The sequence below is a fragment of the Ambystoma mexicanum genome, chromosome 2p (assembly GCF_040938575.1).
Source record: "Ambystoma mexicanum isolate Mex_15411 chromosome 2p, UKY_AmexF1_1, whole genome shotgun sequence".
NCBI classification, from domain to species: Eukaryota; Metazoa; Chordata; class Amphibia; order Caudata; family Ambystomatidae; genus Ambystoma; species Ambystoma mexicanum.
In genome coordinates this window covers 117,764,921-117,792,293 of record NC_090923.1, presented here as the reverse complement: position 1 = coordinate 117,792,293, position 27,373 = coordinate 117,764,921, and the positions used below count along the sequence as shown (strand labels likewise).

General features: G+C 44.9%; 1 protein-coding gene and 1 long non-coding RNA gene across 2 annotated transcripts in view; one reads left to right on the top strand and one right to left on the bottom strand.

The window, feature by feature from the left end:
• Positions 1-27,373, top strand: part of KBTBD12 (kelch repeat and BTB domain containing 12) — a 1,008,581-nt gene that overhangs the window by 672,348 nt on the left and 308,860 nt on the right. Inside the window, exon 5 of the mRNA XM_069643368.1 lies at positions 2,891-3,088. Coding sequence (XP_069499469.1) covers positions 2,891-3,088 — 198 coding nt within the window. The remainder of the gene's footprint in view (positions 1-2,890; positions 3,089-27,373) is intronic.
• LOC138566275 (uncharacterized) overlaps positions 1-27,373 on the bottom strand; it is a 415,633-nt gene that overhangs the window by 161,120 nt on the left and 227,140 nt on the right. The gene's annotated exons all lie outside the window — the stretch shown is intronic.

Below are 27,373 nucleotides of genomic sequence, written 5' to 3'. Positions count from 1 at the left end.
GAAAATGTTACCATCGAATGTATGTTTGTGTGGGTTAAGGGGTTAATTTTGTTTGTAATGGTAAAAAACCAAGGGTTTGGGGGTGGCACACCCCAAAAAAAATATTTTAAAAGAATGCACTTGATGGTGAAATGTTCGATGCATTGTCAGCTCCATTCAAAGTTTTCGTTGGAATGACCATAAACCGAAATATGTATCTTTCTTTTTGCACAGCTCCCTGCAAATAAATGGTCATTCAATCCACACTTAACCCTAGGATAGGTTATCGATCATGTGTGTGGTTTCTTCTCTTTGGTGTCAATCAAGTAGTGGAGTTATTATTATTGTATTAGTTGTATTTATTGAGCATGAACCTAACTTTGGGAAGCAATGGAGCACTTTATAATCAATGTGGGGGTAGGGGGGAAGAACATGGTGAAGGGAGCAGACAGACAGGGAGCAGGGAGCTACACTTTACAATCATAGGGGGAAGAACATGGTGAAGGGAGCAGACAGTCAGGGAGCAGGGAGCTACGCTTTATAATCATAGGGGGAAGAACATGGTGAAGGGAACAGACAGACAGGGAGAAGGGATCTACGCTTTACAATCATAGGGGGAAGAACATGGCAAAGGGAGCAGACAGACAGGGAGCAGGGAGCTATGCTTTGCAATCATAGGAGGAAGAACATGGTGAAGAGAGCAGACAGACAGGGAGCAGGGAGCTACGCTTTACAATCATAGGGGAAAAAACATGGTGAAGGGAGCAGACAGACAGGGAGCAGGGAGCTACACTTTTCAATCATAGGGGGAAGAACATGGTGAAGGGAGCAGATAGACAGAGAGCAGGGAGCTACGCTTTACAATCATAGGGGAAGAACATGGTGAAGGGAGCAGACAGACAGGGAGCAGGGAGATACGCTTTAGACAGGGAGCAGGGAGCTACGCTTTACAATCATAGGGGGAAGAACATGGTGAAGGGATCAGACAGACAGGGAGCAGGGAGCTACGCTTTGCAATCATAGGAGGAAGAACATGGTGAAGAGAGCAGACAGACAGGGAGCAGGGAGCTACGCTTTACAATCATAGGGGAAAAACATGGTGAAGAGAGCAGACAGACAGGGAGCAGGGAGCTACACTTTACAATCATAGGGGGAAGAACATGGTGAAGGGAGCAGACAGACAGAGAGCAGGGAGCTACGCTTTACAATCATAGGGGGAAGAACATGGTGAAGGGAGCAGACAGACAGGGAGCAGGGAGCTACGCTTTAGACAGGGAGCAGGGAGCTACGCCTTACAATCATAGGGGGAAGAACATGGTGAAGGGAGCAGACAGACAGGGAGCAGGGAGCTACACTTTGCAATCATAGGAGGAAGAGCATGGTGAAGGGAGCAGATAGGCAGGGAGCTATGCTTTACAATCATTGGGGAAAGAACATGGTGAAGGGAGCAGACAGACAGGGAGCAGGGAGCTACGCTTTACAATTATAGGGGGAAGAACATGGTGAAGGGAGCAGACAGACAGGGAGCAGGGAGCTACGCTTTACAATCATAGGGGGGAGAACATGGTGAAGGGAGCAGACAGACAGGGAGCAGCTAGCTACGCTTTACAATCATAGGGGGGAGAACATGGTGAAGGGAGCAAACAGACAGGGAGCAGGGGACTATGCTTTACAATCATAGGGGGAGAACATGGTGATGGGAGCAGACAGACAGGGAGTAGGGAGCTACGCTTTACAATCATAGGGGGGAGAACATGGTGAAGGGAGCAGACAGACAGGGAGCAGGGAGCTAACGATGGGTGGGAGTGCAATTGGTAGCAAGGGATTTACAAGCTATCAGGGGAGGAAAGAGTGGGGAGCAGATCTCCCAGTCTCAGGTAGGGTGGGGAGTGGAGGGTGTGGACGCAGGTATTAGGGATGAGGCATTCCTAATTGTGTAGCAGAGTCGTTTCTGCAGTACAAGAGGAGATGCTGTGTGGCACACCAGTAGCATATTATGTTGTACCCTCTTCTGTTGAACAGCTCAAACCTATTAGTGTATCACACAATACTGCTCAGCACACAAGGTACTGCCATGTACTACACAAGTAGCACTGTGAGTCTTTGGGACCCTCTTCCGTTTATCATAAGTAAATGTAAACTATGCTGCTTAGCACACAAATGCCAGCTGTTGTAGCACACAATTATCTTCCGCGGTGAGAACCATAAGTACGATTATGGACCACATAGTTGTGCTTAGCACACAACATAGTGCTGTATACCACTGGAGTGGATACGCCACTGTTGCGTACTCTCTTTTGTTCTGGTAGTAGGCAAGTGGCATTGGACTGGAACAAAGCCACTGTGGAGTATGCACACATTTAGAAATGCACGACTTTCTCAGAGCCTTGATTCACCAGAACCAGTTATGAAGGTTCATGTATTCACTATCAGTCACAGCTGAACGCCCTCCTACCAGAAGGGTCTGCAACCTTTGGCTATCCATACATTTTGTACTCCAACTCCCATCAGCGCCAGCCAGCATAGTCAATGGTGAGGGATCATGGGAACCATAGTCTAAAACATGCAGAGAGGTGTATTTTGATGACTCCTTCATGCACGCTGAGCACGATGTGCCTCTTCATGCGATCCATATACATGGTATATAACCCAAGCATGCATGTATATATCTGGTTAACATGTAGGGGCTAAAAGGGGGCTTACATACATAAGGAGGGATTGCTGTTTGGTGTCATTGTCCATATGGCAGTCCATACACCCAAAGAAGACTACTCTGGATCCTCAGTCTAGGAAAAGGAAACATATTGACCAGCATATGAAAGCATGCCCGGTGCAAACCATTATGCAGTACACCCATTTTCAGTGTTGCCCCGCCTTCACCAATGCCTCTTTTTACTGTTTTCTAATGCAGGTGGCATTGGCTGCGCTGGCCGGGACCGGGGCCAGTCACGGATTTGCCTTGACGCAGTGGAAATCTACAACGCAGATGGAGATTTTTGGAGGGCGGGACCTCCTATGCCTTTTCCTCTACTCTCCTTGCGGACTAATTCCAGCAATGCGGGAACAGTGGACGGGAAGCTCTACATCTGCGGGGGATTTCATGGAGCAGGTAGGACTCTCCTTATGCAGAAGATGTCATGGTGCAGGTATGACTCTAAATCTCCAGGCGATGTCGTGGTGCAGCTAAGGCTCTCCTTATGCATGAAGATGTCATGGTGCAGGTATGACTCTAAATCTGCAGGTGATTTCATGGAGCAGGTAGGACTTTCCAAATGCAGAAGATGTCATGGTGCAGGTACGACTCTAAATCTCCAGGCGATGTCATGGTGCAGCTAAGGCTCTCCTTATGCATGAAGATGTCATGGTGCAGCTATGACTCTAAATCTGCAGGGTATTTCATGGTGCAGGTAGGACTCTCCTTATGCAGAAGATGTCATGGTGCAGGTATGACTCTAAATCTGCAGGAGATTTCATGGAGCAGGTCGGACTCTCCTTATGCAGAATATTTCATACTGTAGGTAGGACTGTAAATCTCACGGCGTTTTCATTGAGCAGCTAAGGCTCTCCTTATGCAAGAGATGTCCTGGTGCAGGTATGACTCTAAATCTGCAGGGGATTTCATGGTGCAGCTAAGGCTCTCCTTATGCAGAGGATGTCATGGTGCAGGTATGACTCTAAATCGGCACAGGCTTTCATGGTGCCAGTAGGACTCTCCTTATGCAGAAGATGTCATGGTGCAGGTATGACTCTAAATCTGCAGGGGATTTCATGGAGCAGGTAGGACTCTTCTTATGTAGAATATTTCATGGTGTTGTAAGGACTCTAAATCTGCAGGCAATTTCATGATGCAGCTAAGGCTCTCCTTATACAGAAGATGTCATGGAGCAGGTAGGACTCTAAATCTGCAGGAAATGTCATGGTGCAGCTAAGGCTCTCCTTATGCAGAAGATGTCATGGTGCAGGTATGACTCTAAATGTGCAGGAGATTTCATGGTGCTGCTTGGACTCTCCTTATGCAGAAGGTGCCATGGTGCAGGTATGACTCCAAATCTGAAGGTGATTTCATGGTGCAAGTAGAACTCTCCCTATGCAGAAGGTGTCATGGTGCAGGTATGACTCTAAATCTGCAGGGGATTTCACGGTGCATTTAGGGTTATGCAACTGCAGGATATTTCATAGTGAAGGTAGAGCCATCCATCTGTGTAGAATTTCAGGTTGCACATTTACAGGGGATTTTGTGGTGCAGGTATGGAGCTGCATCTTTGGGATTTTTCATGCTGCACGAAGGATTTACGCTATCCAAGGAATTTCATTGCACAGGTAGGGCTCTACATCTGCGTATGGTTTCATTCTGGTCTACATCTCTACAGTTTGCCTGGCTACCTGGTTCCTTCTGATTCATACTGGGCTCCCGGCCCTCCTAGGCCAGTCTACCCCAGCACTTGGTCTCTCCTGATTCCCCTCCCCCACTCTAACCTGCACTAGCTGCTAGCTGTACCAGGCTCCCTCGCCCAGGTACTTGCCTGGCTGGGTTGTACCCCAATTTGAGCCCACCCAGCCAGATCTATGTGATGTTAACGAAGGAATTTACAGAGAATGCTTTTTTACCTAAAGTTTGTTAACGCAAAAATAAATTTTAAATGTTTTTATTTTTTAATTGGTGGTCCCCTTTAAGCCTCCTGTGTCCCTGCACTTTTAAACCCTCCACACTCCCCTCCTCACCCCCTTTTTAACGCTTTAACCCACCCCCATATAAATTTAATTAAAAATGTGGTATTTTTTCGTTATTATGGTTACAGTAAAAAGTCACTCTCTTGTTTTCTATTCGCTAAAATTATTGGATACCTGTCCAGCTCTGTCCTTGCACTTAGCATGTGGATTTTCTCTCCCCATCACTCTCTGCATTCCCTGGCACTTGTCCACTAGACCTCCCCTTAGCACCCGCCCAACCCAGGGACCCTCGTCTCCCACTAAGACCTGCACTTCCTTGTCCTTCTTAGCACTAGCGCAGTCCGCCCTTTCTGGCACTTCCCCTCATCCCCACTCCCCCGCCCTTCTTGTTACTGCACTTGCACGATCCGAATGACACAAGGCCTAGTAGGACCATTTTATTTTTTATTTTTCTTCTTCCCTGTCCCCCCCCCTTATTTTTGTATTGTAGCGCCTTGAAACACCATTTAGTGTATAGGAGCATTATAATTACCCTATAAAAAAATTTAAAATAAAAATATGTGGGGTATTTCTGGAGTTTATGGCACATGAAGTGCTACATCTGCATGGGGCTTTTGTGGCCCAGGCAATGCTATGGTGCAGGAATTAACATCTGTGGGGGATTTCATGTTGCACACACAGTTCTAGATCTGTTGGGAATTCATGGTAGATGTAGGGGTTCTGCATCTGCAGGGCACTGGCGTAACGGGGGCCCCTACAACCACATGTCCTGGGATGGGGACCTTGGACTTTAAAAAAAAAAATAATGTCTTTGTGAATGCAGAGTGACTACAAAAAAAAGCTATTTCTTTTTGAAGTCCGAGGGCTCACCCCAGCCCATGACATGGAAACCTGGAGGCCTCCATGTAATGGGGTGGGAGGAGCTCTATGACTTAAAAAAGAAATAGTTTATTTTTGAAGTCACTCTGCCTTCATAAAGACATCATTTCCATTGTGGTTCCGTCTTTAACGGAAATCGTTTCTTTATAAAGTCAGAGGGACTTCAAAATGAAACAATTTATTTTTTAAGTAATAGGGCTCCACTCAACCCCATGATGTGTGCGTTTGTGAGTGTATGGTGAAAGGGTGCACACTTAAATGTATAGGTAGCTGCCCGTGTGAGTGTATGGTGAAAGGGCGTACACTTAAATGTATGGGTGGCTGCCTGTGTGAGTGTATGGGGAAAGGGTGCACAATTAAATGTATGGGTGGCTGGGTGTGCATGTTGGGTGTATGGTGAAAGGGTGCACCCTTAAATGTATGGGTGGCTGCCTGGGTGAGTGTATGGTAAAAGGGTGCACACTTAAATGTATGGGTGGCTGCCTGGGTGTGCCTGTATGGTGAAAGGGTGCACCCTTGAATGCATGGGTGGCTGACTGAGTGTGCCTGGATGGGGAAAGGGTGCACATTTAAATGTGTAGTTGGCTGCCTGTGTGAGTGTATGGTGAAAGGGTGCACAATTAAATGTTTGGGTGGCTGAGTGTACATTTTGAGCGTATGGTGAAAGGGTGCACCCTTAAATGTATGGGTGGCTGCCTGAGTGTGCCTGTATGGGGAAAGGGTGCACACTTAAGTGTATAGGTGGCTGCCTGGGTGTGCCTGTATGGTGAAAGGGTGCACCCTTGAATGTATGGGTGGCTGCCTGAGTGTGCCTGTATGGTGAAAGGGTACCCTACCTGAGCGAATGTTGCCAGACTATCACAAACTGCCTGCCGGTAGGAACTGTGCTCTTCGTCATTTAACGTGCATCGCAATGTGCTTCTATTGATTGGCTCCACGCCATCATGATATCTATGTGATTATCACATACCTGCCCTGCCACCATATATATTTTTATTCATCTTGCTGTCTATGACTATTCCCACTATGTGTGGAGTACCCACTCCAATAGGGCCAGAGCATTAGCTTGCCGAGCGCATGCTCATATCCAGTTTCAACACTGTCGCAATTCATAGACTTACTCTGGATTAGCTGGGAAGTGTACCTGTTGTTGCTTACTTGTATCCCCTCACTTCCCTATTGATCTACTTGCTCCCTTATGATTATGTGCATCTACTTGTACCATGACGCTATTATAATGCCTTCACCTGGATGTAAACCTGACGTACGCCGCCTCAGGCACTGCATTAGGTGTGCTATCTAGAGTCCCCACGGGAAACACTAGGATTAGGCTGCCAACTCAACATTTGCTAGCACTGCCTGCGTAGGATTTATCACTGGTTCCAACTATGCTTATTCTGCTCTCCTGAACTCTAGTCATGCTACGTGCTCCCTCTAAGGCCGGCGCCGAACCACTGTTTCTCTGCCTTATAAATACTCTGCTTCATCTGAATCTTATGGTAAACTACATGGCCATACCCTCTCCACTTCAGGGCGGTATCAGAACTGTTGCAAACATGAACCTCATGCCTTCCTTGATTAGAAGACCTCTACCTCGGTCCAACCAAATTAGTCCTACATACTTTCTACCACCTCTTGTTCCCATACAGGATCAAGTACCTTTGGTCACAGGGACAACCAAAACTCCACCTGACTCAATAACGACCCAATGGATTCAGCGCTTCGCAAGTAGACCTAAACCTAATCAACCTTGCCTTACTAGCCTGAGAAATCTTAGATTAGGATCTAGACTTACCAAATCTTGATCATCTACCGCCACCCTATGCAACACTCAGACTCCCCTTAAGCTGCGCAAAAGAAATACTAAACTTAAACCTACTGTTGAGTCCTGCACTCCATCCATCCACCTTAACTGCCCAGATAACAATCTAGATAAAAAAAAACACGAAATTAAAGGAGCACTTATCAATGCCAGATCCTTAGTGGCCCACGCCACTGGCATTGCTGATATTACCACGTCCAATCAGTTAGACTTATTAGCCGCCACAGAAACCTGGCTCCACCCAGCGGCCGGCCCGGCCCTGTCACTAGCTGTCCCTGAGAACTACAACATCCTCAGGTTAAATAGAGAAACCTCCAAAGGTAGGGGCATCGCCTTCATCACAAAATCTAACTTGGGTCTGAGAGCCATACAGCATTTGCCACTACTCTCTGCTGAACTTCTTTCAGTTAAACTACCCCTATCAGCCTCACGTACTATCACCATGCACCTCATTTATAGCCCTCCCGGTCCCATCGTGTCATTCGAAGAAGACATAACTGCCTTACTTAATACCAATACTAAACCTGGATCACAAACCATAATACTCTGGGACTTCAACTTAGGCTTGAACGACCCTTACAATGCCAACACATCTACCCTAGCGAATACAATCGCTGAAGCGGGCCTTACCCTCAGGAGTAATGCGCCCACGTACTCAAAAGGCCGTCCCTTGGATTGGATTGCAGGCATTAACTGTAAAACCTCCATAACCACGATCGAATCTTGTGCATGGTCAGATCACCATTTGATCTCATTCACCATACAAGATAACCCACAAATCAATTCAGCCAATACCATGCCCCCCCCAGCCCTAACTAGAAATAAATGGAACCTAACAGTGAACAACCTTCTGCCTCTCATCCAACCTATCACCAACATGGCTAACCTCACTACAGACCCTACCACGCTTGTTGACCTGTACAATACCACTATCAATCTATCTATCGATTCAATTGCATCGCTTAAACGTAGCAAAGAGAAACCTGCAACTCATTTGAACTCCTGGTTTACTCCTAGTCTTAAAGCCTTACGAAATGAAAAGACATGCAGAAGCGTGATGGAAAAACAACCTGTCCGTGCAGAATAAGAAAAATCTCACTACTCTATCAGACAGTTATAAAACGAGAGAATTAGAATCCCCTGTCAGTCCAAATGACACAAGCATCAAAAATAAAACTTGGTGTACTCACATCCAAAACGCCCTCTGCAACAAAATATCTATGCTCCAAGAGAACATTGTTGCCAAAAAAAAACATGCTACACAAGAATGTACTACTGGCACAAGAAACTATACTACAGGAAGCCGCCACCAAACAAGCCCAACTGACTAATCATTTTAAATTCTCAACAATCTCTATAATAGAAGTGGAAACTATAATGACCTCACTTAAACCTTCCAGATGCCTAGGGGACTCCTGTCCAGCACCTATTATTAAAGAAGCAGCTAGGGACCTTGCTCCATTCATTACTACACTTATTAATTCTTCCTTCAAAACTTTCTCAGTTCCCACGAATCTCAAAGACGCCTGGGTTCTACCTCTTTTAAAAAAGCCAAGCCTAGACTCAAGTATCCCGACAAACTATAGGCCAATAACAACTGTACTGTTTCTCCTAAAAATCCTAGATAAGGCTGATTGCCCCCAGATTCAATCTTATCTGGAGACTAACAACTTACTAGGTACCCGTCAATCATGCTTTAGACCAAGACACTGGACAGAGACCGCCCTCATTGACCTAAAAAACCAAATGGACGAACGGAAGGATAAAGGAGAAGCCTCCATTCTCCTCCTTCTAGACATATCCGCCGCGTTCGACCAGGTAGACCACAAAGTCTTGTGTAACCATCTCAAATCTGCTGCTCACTTCTCGAAGGAAGCCTCTCCTTGGATCAAATCATTCTTAGATAACAGATCTATGAGAGTGTGTTCCCCTACCTCTGCAGTGGACCCAGTACCAATCACATGTGGAGTGCCGCAGGGATCCTGAGTCTCTCCAACCATGTACAATATATATACAAAGCCTCTTTTTGATATTCTGGGTGTCTCATTTACCAACTATGCTGATGACACCCAGATTCGTATCCCTATCCAAGGAGACTATGACATAGATGTAGCATTGATCAACAAAATCTACCTGATCATACCAACTTGGATGGCCACACATGGCCTTTGCCTCATTGATTATAATACCGAGCTCTTACTCATTGGGTCAACAAACAGACTGAACAAACTTTCTTACCGATACAACTCCTTTATCATTGATGGACTAAATATCAAAGTCTCCAAGGAGGTAAAAACCTTAGGCTTTTACCTGGACTCAGCACTGAACCTAAATAAACAAGTCAACGCCACAGCCTCTGCTACCAGTTACACATGTAAACTGATCTACGCCTGAAAACCATTCCTTTCCACTAAAAGCTGCATTACGATTGCTCGGGCCCTCATCCTGTCAAAGTTGGACTGTTGTAATGCTCTTTATCTGAGTATGAGCAAACACAACATCAGCAAATTGTAAATACTCCAAAATAACGCTCTGAGAACTGCATTAGGCATCACAAAAACACACCACATTTCCCACGCCAGGCGATCCACAAATTGGCTTGCCATAATAGACAGAATAAAGTTCAAATCCTTGAACCTCACCTTCAAATATCTCGTTAACAGGGCTCCCAAATACCAAGTGGGGAGATTTACCAGACACACTTCAGAACGCCCCATTAGAATGGCGCAAACCAACAGCCTCAGGATCCTAAAATGTAAACTTAAAAAAGCAGGAGGGGCCAGTTTCCCAGTTGTGGCATCCTTACTTTGCAAATCAATGCCCGACTCCTTAAGAGGTACACGGTCCTTTCAAACATTAAGGAACGATGCAAAGTCGTGGCTGCGTTCCCATTGACCACTGAAATATGACACTCACATAAGCTAGTACTTTGAACTTGTATAGAATCTAACGCATATACGACACTTACTCCATATTGCACTGTTACCTTCTGATGCTATTCTTATTCTTGTATAACTGTTCTGCATCTGTCTCTGTGACTGTACACAAAGATTCTGTAAATAATGTGTAAATGCTGTAAATTTGATATGATGTATGATGCCTGTATCCTTTACAGGCATTGGTGGTACTGTGCCCAGATACCTCAGGGTTTGGATCGCTATATAAATGAATAAACAATACAATACACACTTAAATGTATGGGTGACTGGCTGTGCGTGTGTGTGTTTGTGTTCAGGGGTGCAACAAAACCTACATTTCGGGTTGAGGTGCTAACCCTTCAACTGTTGGGAGAGGCAGTGGGGAAGGCACAAACCTATTTGTGTGGGGGCATCTAACTTCTTTACGCATTGTAATGAGACTATTCTAGTGCAGCTTCAAAGTTACAAGCAGTCAACTCTCGCCTTTAAGTCTGAAAGCACCCACTTATGGACTGATGTGAGAATAAACTGTCTCCTGTCCCGTCTCTACCCTTCCAATCACTTCCATGGCATACAAGTATAAACCCACATCAAGATTTCAAATGCCTAAAGAATTATGCTTTTGAATGCATTTACTAACAGGGAAATGCTTTACATTAGTAATTGCTAGGCCTTTGTTAACAGCAAAACCCAGGTGCTGTTTAACATCTGTGTCCTGTTCTGTCCGGCAACGGCTCTGTAGGTCAGATAGGCCGAGTAAACATAGCTCAGAATTTCAGGAGGGTTGTGGTGGGAGGGGTGAAGCCCAGCTAGCTCAATGGTGTTGCGCCTCTACTTGTGTTTAATGCCTTGGTTACTTATTGGTAATCTTCATTACATATAGCCCTATTCTCCCTTATCCCAGTACTTGGGTATGAGGCACTTAATGCCTTAGTTACTTATTGGTAATCTTCATTACATATAGCCCTATTCTCCCTTATCCCAGTACTTGGGCATGAGTGCTGGGATGATGTAGAGGGACATGGAGGTAATGCATGGCTTAGTTACCTGTTATCTTCATTACTCCTAGTCCCACTTTTCCTCATTCCAGTACTTGCCTATGAGGCAAGGAGCCTCATACGTAAGCACTGGGACTAGGAAAAGGGACGTGGTGGTAATTCTGGGCCAAGAAGCTGGATTTGGGCATTGAGGTAAGGGGTGAGAGGGAGAGGGGATGTGTGGGGGCTGGGGTGGGACAGGTATTGTGCAATAAATTGTAATGGCCATCCATGTCCAGGCTAAGCAGGCATGGTATGTGGTATTAGTGGATAGAGATGCATTTTGGTGCAGCCTGTCTAATCATTTTTTATTTTGACTTTTATTTAACTTGGCATCGCTGATAAATCAGTCCTGCTAAGTGTAATTACCTGGCCAGACTGGCATTTTGGTGCTGCCAGTCTAGCCGTTTCTTACTGCGGAATTGTATATTTTTCTGGGCATCTGTGATTAATAAAAAATATGATAAGGTTTATTGCTTCGACTGGTATTTTGGTGTAAACAGTCTAGTTATGTCTAAATGTGGCCTGGCATGCTTTACTGTAATATGTTATTACGTGTCTAGACTGGTCTACATTGTGCAGCCAATTGGACATGTTTTCATTGTGGAATGGCATTTTTAACAGCAAAGCATTATATTAATGAAAGCATTAATGTTCCTGGGCACTGTTGGTGACTTGCATGTATTGGATTTTTGGACTGGTGTTACCCTACAAAACAATTGCAAACACTATGGCCTTTTAGCCAATTTTTCTCAGAAAGTGTTCTGTATAATGCATTAAAACACATCTTTATATTGTTCTTCTAGTGCAGTGTGTGGTGCACCCCTGCAGCAGCACGTTTGTGCATATTGCGCAAGCCTGGTAATCTAGGCCGGGCCGGAGTGTGGCATGGCCCGTGAGTTGTTGCTGAGCTGGGGGAAGGCGCCCTCAGCGGGCCTCACAGGGGAGCCCAAAGTTTGTGTTTCGCCACTGTTGCAGAGGATTGATTTCATGGTGCAGGCAGGGTTCTACCCTTATGTGGTATTTCAAAATGCAGGTAGGGTCTTACTTCCATAAGGTAGGGTTCTAAATCTGCGAGGGTTTCCTGGTAGAGGCAGTGAGCTGAACTAAAGGGACTAGTGGGTACAAACAGTGTTAGCCTATCTGCACCAAATACCCTTTGGTATTGCCCCGTGTCCATTAACACAGGCAGTGTTGGCTGGAAGATATGGACCAGCCCTGTAACCAATCAGAGAGCCGAAGAAGGAAGGTTGCATAAGTCTTCTCTCAAGCCGAGGCTTTCACTATTTCGCAGCATTATGAAAACACTGCTGCATTATTAAAGATCCCTTTGGAGAGAATGGTAGAGGCGCGGGCGCGCAGGGAAACAGCAGATCAAATCGCAGAAGCTGCTGACACAGCGGCAAAGTGCAGAAGAGCGGTGCTCAGGCAAAAAATGAATGGCACCCAACACACACCGCCGCACATAGCACGGCATGCAGCAATGTATGCCAGGGAGCAGCCGATGCCATGCAGAGCGTGCTATTCAAAAGGCAATATACAGTATTAATGCACAGAGTGCATGGGAGCCAAGAGAAACGTTTAGCTAAACACTTCAGAATTGCTAATAGAAAGTGGTTAGGTGTGCGCCTACTGGGCGTTCCACAGAATTTACTGTCCTTCTTTCATTGAACCACAAAAAACGGATTTAATTTATTTTTAATGATGTATTTTTTTATTAAGTCTATTTGGTTACAATGTAAACGACATATAAAATACATTAACAATAACTATTACAATAATATCTATATTTATATAAGTGAGAATGTGTGGGTTTGTTTGTGGCTTGGCGAAGCGTTGTTCCTTATACAATTCCACACCGGTTCACCAATCTGCACCAAATTTCGCATAGTTACCTGTTAGGAACCTCCGGACATTACTGCCTGTATGACATTTGGACATAACACCCCTTTTCCCGGATTTCAGCAAAACTCTAAATGTGTTGTGGCTTGGCGAAGCGTTGTTCCTACTGCAATTCCACACCGTTGCACCAATGTGCACCACTTTTTTCATAGTTAACTTTTACGACCCTTTGGACATTACGGGCCCCATAACATTTGGACACAACACCGCTTTGCCCATTTTCCAGTACCTTCACACATGAGACGGTCGCCTGACATTGGCAAAATGTCAATGTGATCGTAGAAGCATTGGTCCTCAAACCTAGAATGTAGAATGCACGGTTTCTGAGATATGTCCACCACAATGCACTGAAAAGAACTGCACCACGTCAGGGTGAGGCAGCAGGTGGGGAGGGAGCACAGTAGGTCCCAATATGCATCAGTACACCAACTCACGCCTCCTTCCAATGTCTGCCACGGGGTATGTCAGCCAGCTGCACAAACCCATTCTCAGTGCATTTTACTTCAGAGTGCAAAGCACCGCAAGGAATGAGCGACTCCGAACAGCGACCTACAGGATCACTGATTTTCAACAATTGATGAGAGTGTTGTCATGTCTGTCCTGTCTGTTTGGAGAACGAGTACTTTTTGCTAGTACAATATAAAAGTGAAATAAACAGTGTCAAATTAAAACATACATAAAATACCACACACACTCAAACCTTCCTACTCAAAGAAAACAAATTCTTCAAAATTCGTAATAATATATTTCCATACAACAAATGTAGCATTTGTGAGAACCCTTTTCGGCACCCACAATTGTGGACCAAAGTTGATATGCAGTTATATACTATATGACCCACAGAATAATAATAATGATGTATGTATGTCTTGTAACGCAGAGCATTGATTCAGAAGATCGCTAATCGCTTCTAATGAATCCACCTTCTGCACGTTCTCTCCTCCTTGGGGATATGTGACTGGGGGTCCATAACATCCTTGTGGGCAGTGTCCATAATAGAATGGCGTAAGCCTTCGTCAATTGTGTGTTTAAGGTAGTTCACCGGTTCAAGAAAGGGGAACGACTCAGTAGCATATTCTTTCAATGAAGACGTCCCGTGTAGATAGTCTATGTTCTTAGCTCTATTCCCAGCAATTTGCTTTATCAATTAGGATCCTTCTTGCTATCGCGTCATTAGACAGAGCTTCACCCCCCTTCCCCCGCCTATCCTATTTCCCTGTGAAAGCCTCACAGGCATCCCTCATATTGCTCATAGACCGTGAGACTTGGCATAAATTGGTCCTACGTTCATAGTGGCAGCTTAAAATAGTTGTTCCATTATCTTGCCAAACTTTCAAATACAAAAAAGATCTTTTGGTCTTAATTTGTGTTGGTAATGCAACCAACCCAAGCTCCATTTGCAGAGCTGCCGCAGGGAGGGACTGGGGGGGCCCACATTTCTATGCCACGGTTTCCCCTCTAGGGCACCAACCCAACTTCATTGTTCATCCGATTAGGTTTCAAGACGTACATTATAGATGATACCATACCTGCCTTATAAACTGAAAGAATGTCCTCGATGGAATAGCCACCCGTATGAATTAATGACCCCCAATGTGTTCAAGCCTTTCGGTGTCAAATACATTTGCAATAGTTTGGAGGATAATGATGAAGTCAAACGAAGACCCGATTATGCATAGGGCTCCACTTCCTATGACACCTGTTCCCCTATCTTCCACCTGAATCTCAATGGACGCCGTTTAACCTCTAGAATCATTATCTTTGACTTGGCATCATTTACTTTAAAATTATTTTCTAGATAGTACTCATAATATGCTGTTAGGGTTTGCTGTAGGCCTATATGTCGATTAAAACAATATTGTCAGCATAACCCAACCACGATATGGGAGTTGTCAGCAATCTTGATGGAAAATGATTACAGTTATCAAAAACTCTCGCCATATCAGCCGTATTGAGATTTCAAAGGAGAGGAGAAAGCACACACCCCTGTTTCAGTTCATCCAAGGTCTGAACAGGATGCATAAGATGCCCTCTCGGTTAATTCTAACCATAACTGCAGTTTCTGCTTTGTTTTATAAGATCCAATAATAATCGGCTTATAACCACATTTAGTTAATTTGCTCCAAAGCCTATCCCTCTTTACCCTATCAAAAGTGCTGGAGAAATCAATGAATGCCAATCATAAAGGAGATCTGTTGGCAACTACACCAACCATCCGCTGTTGCACCATCCAGATGTTCTGGACGGTGCTCATGCCTTTCCTAAAACCCATCGGCTGCATCGTGGGAATCTGAGCATCCTTAACCCACGTAGAACGTTCCTCAAGGAGGAAATTGCAGAAGAACTTCCCAGGGGAGTCCAACATTGCAAGCAGCCGATGACCAGACGGATCGCTCCTGGGGCCCTTCTTGTGAACTGGGATGAGGATATACTTCACCCAAGATATCGGAATTTTCCCATTCTGCAGGACGCCTGGAAAAGGGGATATAAAATTCCGGCCCATAATTCAGGGCCCTTCTTTAAAACTAAAATAGAAAGGCAGTCTGGTCCCGGTGCACAATTTCTTCTTCTTGGCCACCAATGAGTCGTATTACTGTTTTTTCTTTAGGCCAAGAAGAAGGAATCCCCTTAGCTCCCCTAGTTGCAGTCACTCGGGCATATGCAGATACCACATGAACAACTGCATTTTCGTCAGTGTCATTCAATGCCACCATAGCCGCCGGGTAAGAATGCGTTAGGGCCTTTAGTTTAACTATTTGATGTTCTGACCAAACAATCTGATTACCTTGTAAAGAAAGTCTAAATGTGCCATCAGGCATGGGGCAGGGTAGGTTCGGGGTTTATGGTCTTATGGTTATTTTATGGTCTCTAAGCTTGGTTGTTTCCATACTTATATGAGCAGAATCCCATTTTCCATTACATCGAGTGCACAAATAATCAGTCCTACTAGTAACCATCTGGTCAGGTGGTGATCTAGAAGCAGGATTTAGACAATCAAAAACCAGCGAATGATGGAAAACTATGGCATTGTATATCCTATACAACCAGCAGCTTACTACCCGCCAAGCTCATACCTTTATCAATATCTCTTTCACCTTTTCGCAATTTGCACTCAAATCCCCGGCTATGATCATCTCATCACCCAGTTGGGACCATTCCCACTCTAGGACAATATCAGTCGAGGAATCCATAGTTCTTTGAGTCAGCCGCCCACAGGAGGGTCGTAGATATTAATCAAAAGTATATGCTCCTGTTTACTCTGTATCAATAAGGTTAGGGATGCACATAACATTTTCGGATCGGACTTCTTTTCTTTAAACTCACACATCTGCTTACACGATTTAGATCCAATCAGTAGGCCGCCACCAGGTTGGTCGCTACATCCCTGAGCAGCGACCCTATTCAGTATCTTAAAACCATCTATACATATCACTGTGGTCAACCATGTTGTTTGCAGTAGGAAAACATCAGTGGATGTTATCCTTCTAAGCCTCTGTACTCTGTTACCAATATTGTTCAATGACTGCTTTGAATTTAATGGTTGTTCATCTAGGGCACCACAACTCTGGTCTAATGGTGTCATGGAATTAACAACACTCAGCAGGTCATTAGCAGTTTGGTGGTATCCCGCCAGTAAATCCGGCGGGATAACAACAAAAGGTATTACTGTTCCCACTGCCTGATATCCCGGAATTACTGGGCTATTAAAGGTGGGGGAAGGGCAGTAAATCTCCATTCCATGGAGTTCCATAGTACTCCATGGAGGGGATTGCCGGTAATACTGGTGCCGGTTACACCGGCTGTTTTTTGCCAGTGGGGGTCTGATTTACTCCCAGCTCTTGGCTGGAGGTAAATCAGGTCACCTCCCAAACCCCCCGGCACACTTGTACTCTGCTGGTCTGGAAAAACGCTGGTATACAGATATACTGGCACTTTTTTTCTGAATGTCAGAGTCCTAATATGGCATTAAGCCCCCATGCCAAGGGCTGAAACAGGGTTTAACGGCCCGGGCAGTCCAAGTTATCGTCCTGAGCGAAGTCTAGTTGATTCTAAAATGCCTTGTCTGCGTTATCTACAACATTTCATATAGAATGTACCCACTCACTGGCCTGTATGGCCGTGTTCATTCCTATATCATCTGGTTGAGGTCCCTGTATCCTTTTCTGGATGACTTCTTAGGCTTTCTTGACAAGGTATCGGGTACATCCGCCATCCAACTCAAGTTCAAAGGGGATTCAGGAGCCTCTATGGGTTGGAGATGCCATCCTCTGCTTTGCCCTTCTCTTTCATCGGGGCGTGGCTGGCTCTACCACGTTTTTGCAAGGGGGAGGTGGCAATACCTGATTTCTCTTTTTCCATTGTCTCTTACGCCTCTTGGGAATCCCTACCCTATGTTCTCACTGTGCCATTTTTTTGTGTCTCTCTCTCCTCGCCAGAGAAGGTAGGAGGCAAAAAAGAGATAGGCGGTACTTCAGGAATTTCAGATTCATTGGCCGTGGCCTGAACATGGTATGCAGCTTCAACCTCCATCTCTTGTAAAGCCATGTCTCCCACAGAATCTCTGTCCGAATCAAAGGCCACGATGAGTAGGAAAACGCGACGTCAGCGGAGCCATAGCAATATCAATTGATGCTAACATAGATTTACTATTTTTCTGCTCTTTGAGTATACCTATACATAGAAAGATGGCGGTCCGAGAACTGGCTGACTAGCACCTCCACCTACCCCTGCCTAAACCCAGCTGCCTGGCTCCGGATAGGCTACTGGTGCTACTTCTTGGCCTATCGGGTACCGGCAGGCATAAAGCCGGCCCACCTCACCAAGGCAGAGGAAACAAGGCTGCTTCCTGTCCTCAGCCTGAGACCTCACAGACCTACGACCTACAGTGGAGCAGGAGCTCCATCTGGGCACTGCAGGAGCAGTGTTCAGGCTAGGATGAAAGAGCCCCCCTCCAGAGCATTTCTGGTAAGCAGATTGCCATTCTGCAGCTACTTTGCACAGCCGCTCGAAAAATCATATGAGCACTTCTAAATTCCGAAGTGCGTGCATGTTGCACATCCGATTTTATTTTAAATGCAAAAAACGTTGCCAAAATCGTTTTTTGCCCCCTGTTCTCTGAATCCACCGTTGAGCACCATGAGGAGTGTCTATTCCAAGATGGCGGTCCGAGAACTGGCCCGACTAGCACCTCCACCTACCTCTGCCTAAACCCAGCTGCCTGGCTCCGGATAGGCTACTAGTGCTACCTCTTGGCCTATCGTGCGCCGGCAGGCATGAAGCCGGCCCACCTCACCAAGGCACAGGAAACAAGGCTGCTTCCTGTCCTCAGCCTGTCACCTGCCTTCTGCCTCTGCCGGAATCCCTGTGTGGCTTACCCCAGTACCCATGCGTCTTGAAGGTAACATTAAAGCCTAATGGCTGGCATTTTGTGACTGTCTTTAAAAATTTCAGAATGTGTCTGCATTTAACTTGTGCTCCGTGCTCAGTACACCCTCCCAATCTACTCCCACCAGCAGCTGCCGAAGCCTAGGACTTCTCTGCACTAAATCCTGCTGCTCACCATACTGCTCGCCATGCTCCCGTTTGTGACTGTAATATATCATGTGCCTGCATAGTGCTTTTACATGACCCCCCACATTTGCGAGATGATGAATAGACACATGTATCCTACGTGCTGCAGCCACTGAATTATTGCCTAACTATTAACTATTGACCTTAGACTGATGAAAGTAACAACAGCCCCTACTATTGTTGTATGATAAGCCCTTATAGGGGTCTACAGCATTTAGCTGAACCATCACTGCTTTACCAGTCACATGTACTCATAGCCTTCACTGTGTCTGCCATATTGAGACTTACCTTCATTGCTTCAAATCATTACATGCATCTTAACCTATTATTGTTACTAGGCTACATTGACTAGCCTAGATGTGCCCTGCGCCTACAATTGCATTTAGCCTATGTGTGTTTCCTTTGACTAGCCTAGATGTGCCCTGCGCCTACAATTGCATTTAGCCTATGTGTGTTTTGCATTGACTAGCCTAGATGTGCCTTGCGCCCACAATTGCATTTAGCCTATGTGTGTTTCCTTTTGACTAGCCTAGATGTGCCCTGCGCCTACAATTGTATTTAGCCTATGTGTGTTCTGCACTGACTAGCCTAGATGTGCCCTGCGCCTACAATTGCATTTAGCCTATGTGTGCTCTGCACTGACTAGCCTAGATGTGCCCTGCGCCTACAATTGTATTTAGCCTATGTGTGTTCTACACTGACTAGCCTAGATGTGCCCTGTGCCTACAATTGCATTTAGCCTATGTGTGCTCTGCATTGACTAGCCTAGATGTGCCCTGCGCCTACAACTGCATTTAGCTTATGCGTGTTTTGCATTGACTAGCCTAGATGTGTTCTAACTACAACATAGGCTAGGTATAGCACAGAAGTCCCGTCCCCCCTCATCTACAATGAATCAACACTTAGATGTTAGTATGTCCTCAGCATAGTTTGACAATGACATCTGCCTACATGACTAAACTAGCCCAGACTGCACTACTTATCTGTGCCATCATAACCATTATGGCCACTGCCATCATAACAAACCCTCCTAAGGATAGAAATCTGAGACTTAGGTTTAGATTGTCTCCTATCTTTGAACCTTATAGAAACTTCCCTAACAACGTCAACAATCGAACGACTACCCGGTCTAAGAACCCCTTCTCCACACTAACCCAAACTACTAATACCACAGACAAAACTCCCCCTAAAAATCACACTTCCCGAGATACCCTCTCTCACAAAACCTCGCTAACTGCCAACCCTGACAGTACCCTAATGCTAACAGGGTCCCTCATAAACTCTAGATCAGTGGTAGCCCATGCTACTGAAATTGCAGACATTTTAAATAATGACAATCTCGATTTACTGGCCATAACTGAGACTTGGCTACATGAGGCCGCAGGACCAACTCTCATGTTAGCGGTTCCTGACAACTACCAAATCATTAGAGTGGACCAGCCGAATGGCAGAGGTGGTGGCCTAACCATCATCTTCAAAACAACCCACCCTATTCGACTTGCCACCTCAGCTTCCTTTACATCCTGTGAAGTACTAACCGCCAAACTGCCCCTCTCCAACTACCGTACTCTAACTATCCATTTGATATATAGACCCCCTGGGCCTCTAGGCACCTTTGAAGACGACCTAACCAGTCTTCTAGCTGACAACACCAAAGATCACTCCCAAACACTACTGCTGGGAGATTTCAATCTAGGCTTTAATGATACTGACAACAAACATGCTGAATCTATTGCTGCCTTACTAAATGACCACGGTCTTACGCAAAAAGTCCTTTCACCAACGCATATCAAAGGAAGGACCCTTGACTGGGTATCCGAACTAAACTGCAACATCAACATTACCGATATTGTCCCACAATCCTGGACAGATCATCACTTAATACATTTCTCTGCCGCATGAGACCTCCTCAGCCCCAAGCCTAATAATATGGCACCGCCTCTCCTAACCAGAAGTAAGAAGGACATCACTGCTGAAAAACCTATCCCTCTTCTCCTCCCTGCCATCTCTGGAATGGAAAATAACAACCCTGATGAATTGGTAAATACCTTTAACAATGCTATGACTAAGGCACTGGACATGATTGCTCCTGTCAAACTGCGCAAAGCTAGGCAAGTAGCTCACCTGAATGCCTGGTTCACCCCACAACTCAAATCTTTAAGATCACAAAAAAGGAAACTCCAGTCCATTTGGCGTCACTCCCCTTCTGAAAATAACAAAAATACCCTAACGGAATTTGCGAGAATGTACCAAAAAGAAATAACCAAAGCCAAAAAGAACACCTTCAATGACAGGATTGAGAAAGCTAAATCCAACACTAAAGAATTATTCTCTATCTTCCGTGAACTAGAATCTCCAATCCAACCGATAGACAATGCCCCAAAGGACAAAGTATGGTGTACTAACATACAAAATGCTCTATCAAATAAAATTCTGTCCCTACAAAGCAAAATTGCTAAAAAAAAGGCCTCACTACCACTCACTGACCAACAAACCAGTCAACCTTCGGCGACTAGGACAACCACACCTTTTAGATTCAAGACCATCTCCATAACTGAAACAGAAAAAATAATACTCTCCCTCAAACCTTCTAATTGTAAAGGCGACACTTGCCCAGCACAGATTATAAAGGACGCAGCTAGAGACCTAGCCCCATTTATCTCCAAGTTGATAAACTCCTCATTTAAAATGAACACAGTACCAGCTAACCTTAAAGAATCCTGGTTTCTACCATTACTTAAAAAACAAACTCTGGATCCCACTATCCCTACTAATTACAGACCCATCACCACTGTGCCATTTCTTCTTAAAATCTTAGATAGAGCTGCTTACATACAAATTCAGGACTATCTGGAGGCCAACCACCTACTTGGCTCATGACAGTCGGGCTTCCGCCCTCTCCACGGTACTGAAACAGCGCTCCTAGACCTTAAAACACAAATTGAAGAATTAAAGGAGAATGGAAAAATAGCCTTGCTACTCCTATTGGACTTGTCGGCAGCGTTCGACTTGGTGGACCATGTATTGTTATGCAATCACCTTCAATCTGCCGCCAACTTCACTAATGATGCTATAGCTTGGGTCCAATCCTTCCTAGCTAACAGAACCATGAGAGTCTTCTCTATCTCAGCCTCTGCCGACCCTATCAATATAACCTGCGGGGTCCCCCAAGGCTCCTGCGTATCCCCCACCATGTATAATATCTTCACCAAGCCTCTGTTTGACAAGTTGGATAGACTGGGTGTCACCTACACTAATGCAGATGACACACAGATCCTCATACCCCTTTCGGGCAACTTTGAGACGGACCCAGCCTTGGTGAACAAAATATACACCCTCATTCAGGCATAGATGACATCCAATGGCCTCTTCCTGAATGACGAAAAAACGGAGCTACTAATCCTAGGCTGTGAAGCCAATATTAAAAAACTTATCCCAAACTACACATCCTTTAACATTGATAACAACCCGATCAAGGTGATGTCTGTAGTTAAAACCTTAGGATTCTATCTGGACTCCTCCCTCACTCTTAAAAAGCAAGTCAACTCCCTTGCCTCATCCACAACGTACACCTGCAAACTTATCAGAGACTCCAGACCATACCTCTCGAGAGCGAGCTGCACCACACTAGCCAATGCTCTTATTATGTCAAGATTAGATTACTGTAATGCCCTGTACTCAGGAGCTAACAAATATATCACAGACAAAATTCAAAGACTGCAGAACAATGCCCTGAGGGTAGCACTGAACATCCCCTACAGAGAGCATATAACCGAATTCAGGAAAGAGGTAAACTGGCTGAAAATAACAGACAGTATTCTCCTCAAAACAGCATCCCTCATCTCCAAATGCTTGAATAACCTAGCACCTCCATACCTAATGGATAAGATTACTAGGAGAACAACTACCCGCCCTACGTGATCTGCAAACTCATATATGCTGGAGATCCCTAGGTTCAAACGCTCGACAGCAGGAGGATCTAGCTTCCCTGTTAAAGCGGCACAATGTTGGAACAAATTACCAGTTGACCTCAGACTAGAACAACCCTACCATATATTCAGACATAAGATACTTAATTGGCTACACACAAATGACACCTAACTGCCGAACTACACTTCTACCTCTCCAGCCCCTACACAACCCTTTGTTCCCTCAAACTACACTGTAGATTGGTTAACTATACACGCATGGTCGTCTGTTCTGTCATATTTGCATGCACCATGGATACACGTTAACGTAGACATGTAAGGTTGTATATACATATCTGTATATGTATGTGTGCTTATATTGTTACTCACGATGAGCCTCCTTGACTTACCAAGACCATTGCTTCGTATTTAATGTATCTTGTACCTGTATTTTTGCTCCTACTGCAATCACTGCTCTATGTATTGCTACCTTGTACTGTAACTAAGTTTTAAGATTTCTTGTTTCTGTTGCGCCCGTCTACACAAACAAACATAAGACCAGCAAGGTTTTTGCAAGGGCATACATTGCGATTAGCATATCCTTATCCCTTGCTATGGGGCTAGAAGATAGTGCCGAGCAGGAAGAGATATTCATAGTAGAGTCTGAACTCGTTGAAACAAGATCAGGAGTCTGTGAATATCTTCCACCAATCACATTTTTGTGTTTAGCATTAATAACACAAGCTGCTAATGGTGGTGGACTCTTCTTCTGAAGAAGGTGGCAAAGCTTTAATAATGAGCCGTTATTATCGAATAGTGTACCGTCCAGGCTGGATTCTGCTAACCGAGGATCACAATCCGTTTGAGTAGCAATCTCTATCTGTTCAAACCGCGGCAGCAATGAGGCTTCAACCGGTCCAGAATCTTCAGGCCTGGCCGGCGAGAAAAAAGAGGTCATCTTGCCACCCGTATCATCTGTCATAACCGACCTTGAACACATGGAGGTACCTTCGGGGGCCCTTGACCTAGGCCCTTTGTTCCTGCTTTGCGTAGATCACCACACCTCGTGGGATTGGGCCTGACTCTTATATTGCTTCTTGTTTGATACCGTGGGCCCTTACTAGACATACCTGGGGTAAAAATCATTTAATTATTCGATCTTAAAAAACGATAAACATAAAAGGCTCAGTCTTACCAAAACACAGTATGCTCAGCCGCACCAAAGCAGCACGCCGACTGCACCTACCCCACACTAAGTGTGCTCCGTGCGAGGCAAGGTAAATATATTTAGGTGCAGTCGGGTTTGAGCCGTGTCCTCAGGGAGTACGGATGATGATAGAGGCAATAGCCGCAGGCAGTACTAGTGAAGGCAGAGGCTCTAATCCATCACAAAGCAATGAGTCCAGCACTTCTTAACAGACGATATGGCAAAATGCATGTGGGGGCATTCAAGCACCGACTGCGGTTATCCCTGCACTTGCCTGTGCAAATTATCTACCACCTTAAGAAGTTCATTTAAAGGCAGGAGCGGGTTGTAAGCACTTGTCAGCAATTGAGTAAAACATTGTGCATGTAAGTTACATTGAAGCTACCTCATTGTAACAGTTTATATCTAAGAAGGCCATATTAAGTGAATGTGTTCGGCCATTGGGAAGAAATAGAGGGCGTCTGATCTCTGACACGTGGACCTCTTCTGCAGGACATACCTCGTATGCACCCCAGCATTCACTGTTGAACTATCCTAGCACTTTTCCAAGCACTTATTCATGTGCTGTGGTGTCCCCCGGGGCTTGATCCTATCCCCCATGTAGTTTAAAATAGAGGGGCTGGGAGATATGTTGTCAGGGATGGGCCTCTGAGTTCACCAGTATGCTGATAACACCCAGGTCTGTCTTGGGCTGTTGTCTGGCGTTACCATCCTGCGCCTTATGACTGTCTTGGTGTAATCAAGAACTGTATGTATTCTCTATGACTGAAATTGGAACCCTTCTAAAAAATGATTTTCTGTTGGTATGTTCTGCTTCTTCTTCCCCCTCACTTTTCCAGGGGTGGTTAGCGCCACACTGGTTCTCCCGTTGTTTTCACAACAGTAATTACTTTACTTTGAAGTAATTATTTCGAAAATACTTCTTAAAATTCATGTACTTGTGGGTTAAGGGGCTGGAAGGGGGTTGGGGTATGGGTAGTAGTGAAGGGGAAGTAGGGCATGGGGGGAGTCCCCAAATTCAATAAACACATCAAAGTGAAGTTACGATGTAATTACTTCAAAGTAAATTACTTCGAAGTAATTACTGTCGTGGAAATGACATGGAACCCTACACTGGTAGAGGTGCATTTGTTCCTTCCCTTGTGTCCTCTGGCAAATCTGTGGGTTTTACTCTTGCTTCCAATCTAAACTTTTAAACACAATCTCCTGTCTTTCAGAGTCTGCATTTTTTAGCTGCCTTACTTGGTGATATTAAATCCTGTATTTCTCTCTGATTTTCGCACAGGCGTCCAGGCTCTGGTTCTTTGTCACCTGGATGGCAGAAATACTGCCTTCATTGGTCTTCCACCCTGGCCTCTCTGTAAGCAGCTTTGCATTCCGCTGCCCTGTTAATTTAGGGCATGCCAAGGTTTGAGTGCATGACACCTCCCCTGATTTCTCTTCATTGGCTTCCTATTCACTCTAGATCAATTTTCAAGACCGGATGCATCCCCTAGAAAGCAGCCGTTGTAGATCTGTTTCCTCTGCAGAATTAGAGCACTTGTGTTATTGACATCATACAGGTATCAATGGATTCATAAGTGGTATGAGTGGGAGGGGTTTCAGATGTTTCCACAGTGTGACCTACCTTATAAAAATTATAAAATTATATAAATTCTAAAAAATTATAAAAATTATAACATTTTTATTTTTTAAATAATAATCGTGAGATACTAACACCATCACCACCACTAGGCTTCCTACCAATATGTAGTGCACCTCGCCACCTTTTACTTTTACTCTGTAGGCCGGGGCTATATCTCAGAGCTTTATTACAGTACTGCAAAGCATAGGTTGCAGTCAATACTGCGAGAAGGCACCCTCCACGTTGTGGCAGTATGCTGAATCGGTCAGTTGCACACACAAACGAGCAGCGGGACTCACTAGAAGCATACGCGCTAGGTTCCAAGATACAATTACAAAAACACAGTGGAAAAGCATCCTAAAAAGACGCAAACCTGAAGACGCCACTTGAGCAACCTGTTCCTGGAACTATGAGGTCCCATGTATAGGGAATGACTGCTTCGCAACAGCTTTACTATTTGCTGATTGCGCCTGTTCGGCACATGGTATCTGATTCCGTGCTACCTGATGGAATTTCTAAGACGTTCCTTAAGGACCACCCGTACGTAACATCTTCATCGCCGTTATATCTGTCATCCCTAGTTGTTGGCCTCACACTGGTCTTCAGATGCCATTTAGTCAAGTGGCAAAGCTTCAACTCATACAGAACAAGGCCCTCAGAGCAGCCCTAGGCATCAAAAAATCTGAACATATCTCTAACACCAGAAGAGACCACCACTGGCTCCCTATCCAAGCTAGAATTTTATCTAAAACCTTGAGCATCACTCACAAATGCATGGCCAACAAAGCACCCAAATACCTAAACAACATAGTCATGAAGAAGCCCCAGACCAGACTCCTCAGGTCCAATAAAAACGCATACCTTGAAACCCCCAGATACAAAAGAGAGAAAGCAGGGGGTAGTAGCTTCAAAACACCGGCTCCCAGACATTGGAACGCTCTACCGACATTATGAACGAAACATCCTTCCCAAAATTCAAAAGCTCTTTGAATACTTGGCTTTTCAACAAGTACTAACTAAACCAGAGCACCAACCCGCTCCATTTAACTGTACATATCTGACTATTTTGTATATTGTTGTATATTATTGACTGTTATTCTTGTGTACTTCTGTGTTCGCTTTTAAGATTGCATTCTCCCATTGTCTGTAACTATGCCGTGATACCCCCGGGTCTGGGCGTATAACAAATGAAATAAAATAAAAAAATAAAATAAAGCACAAATGCCGGGCCGATCTAAAAAACGTTCCTGAAGTCAGATCATTCCTGCACCACTGCGTGCCTGTTGACTCTCACAGAAGAATGATGTTGAGGGCTAATTCACCAAATGTTAGTGTTTCAAAGGATTGGTGACGCATTTCAATAACTCTTGGTGTTGAGATCACATCATACCTAACGAGATACAAGCTAAAAGGAGAAGCGTGATAAGTTATGAGTATTCAAACAGGTTATGAAATTTGTATTGTTTGTCCATTGTTCTGGTGTAAATAGGAAGTGGATTTGATGGAGGTGCTGTCAGTATTGAAAAGGCTTTGCTTACTGTGCCTTTTTTCATACCTTTTGGAACCACCAATTAACAGTTTCAAGATGATCTCAGTTGGATAGTACTGAGGAACGTATGAGGAAGACCAGACACTGGGCATCTCTCTCCACGACAGGCTCCATGAAAGAATAGAAGGACCTTGAACGCTACCCTTTTGGCAACTAGCAGCTAAGGGGGATTTGGTCATTAAGGTGGGTCATGTGATATCCTTCCCAGACATCCATACCCTAAGGCCCAGCGTCCCCTCTTAGCTCCTCATCTTCTTTCAGGGGATAAGATTTTATTTTATATCCGGCAACAAGAAACAGGATGGA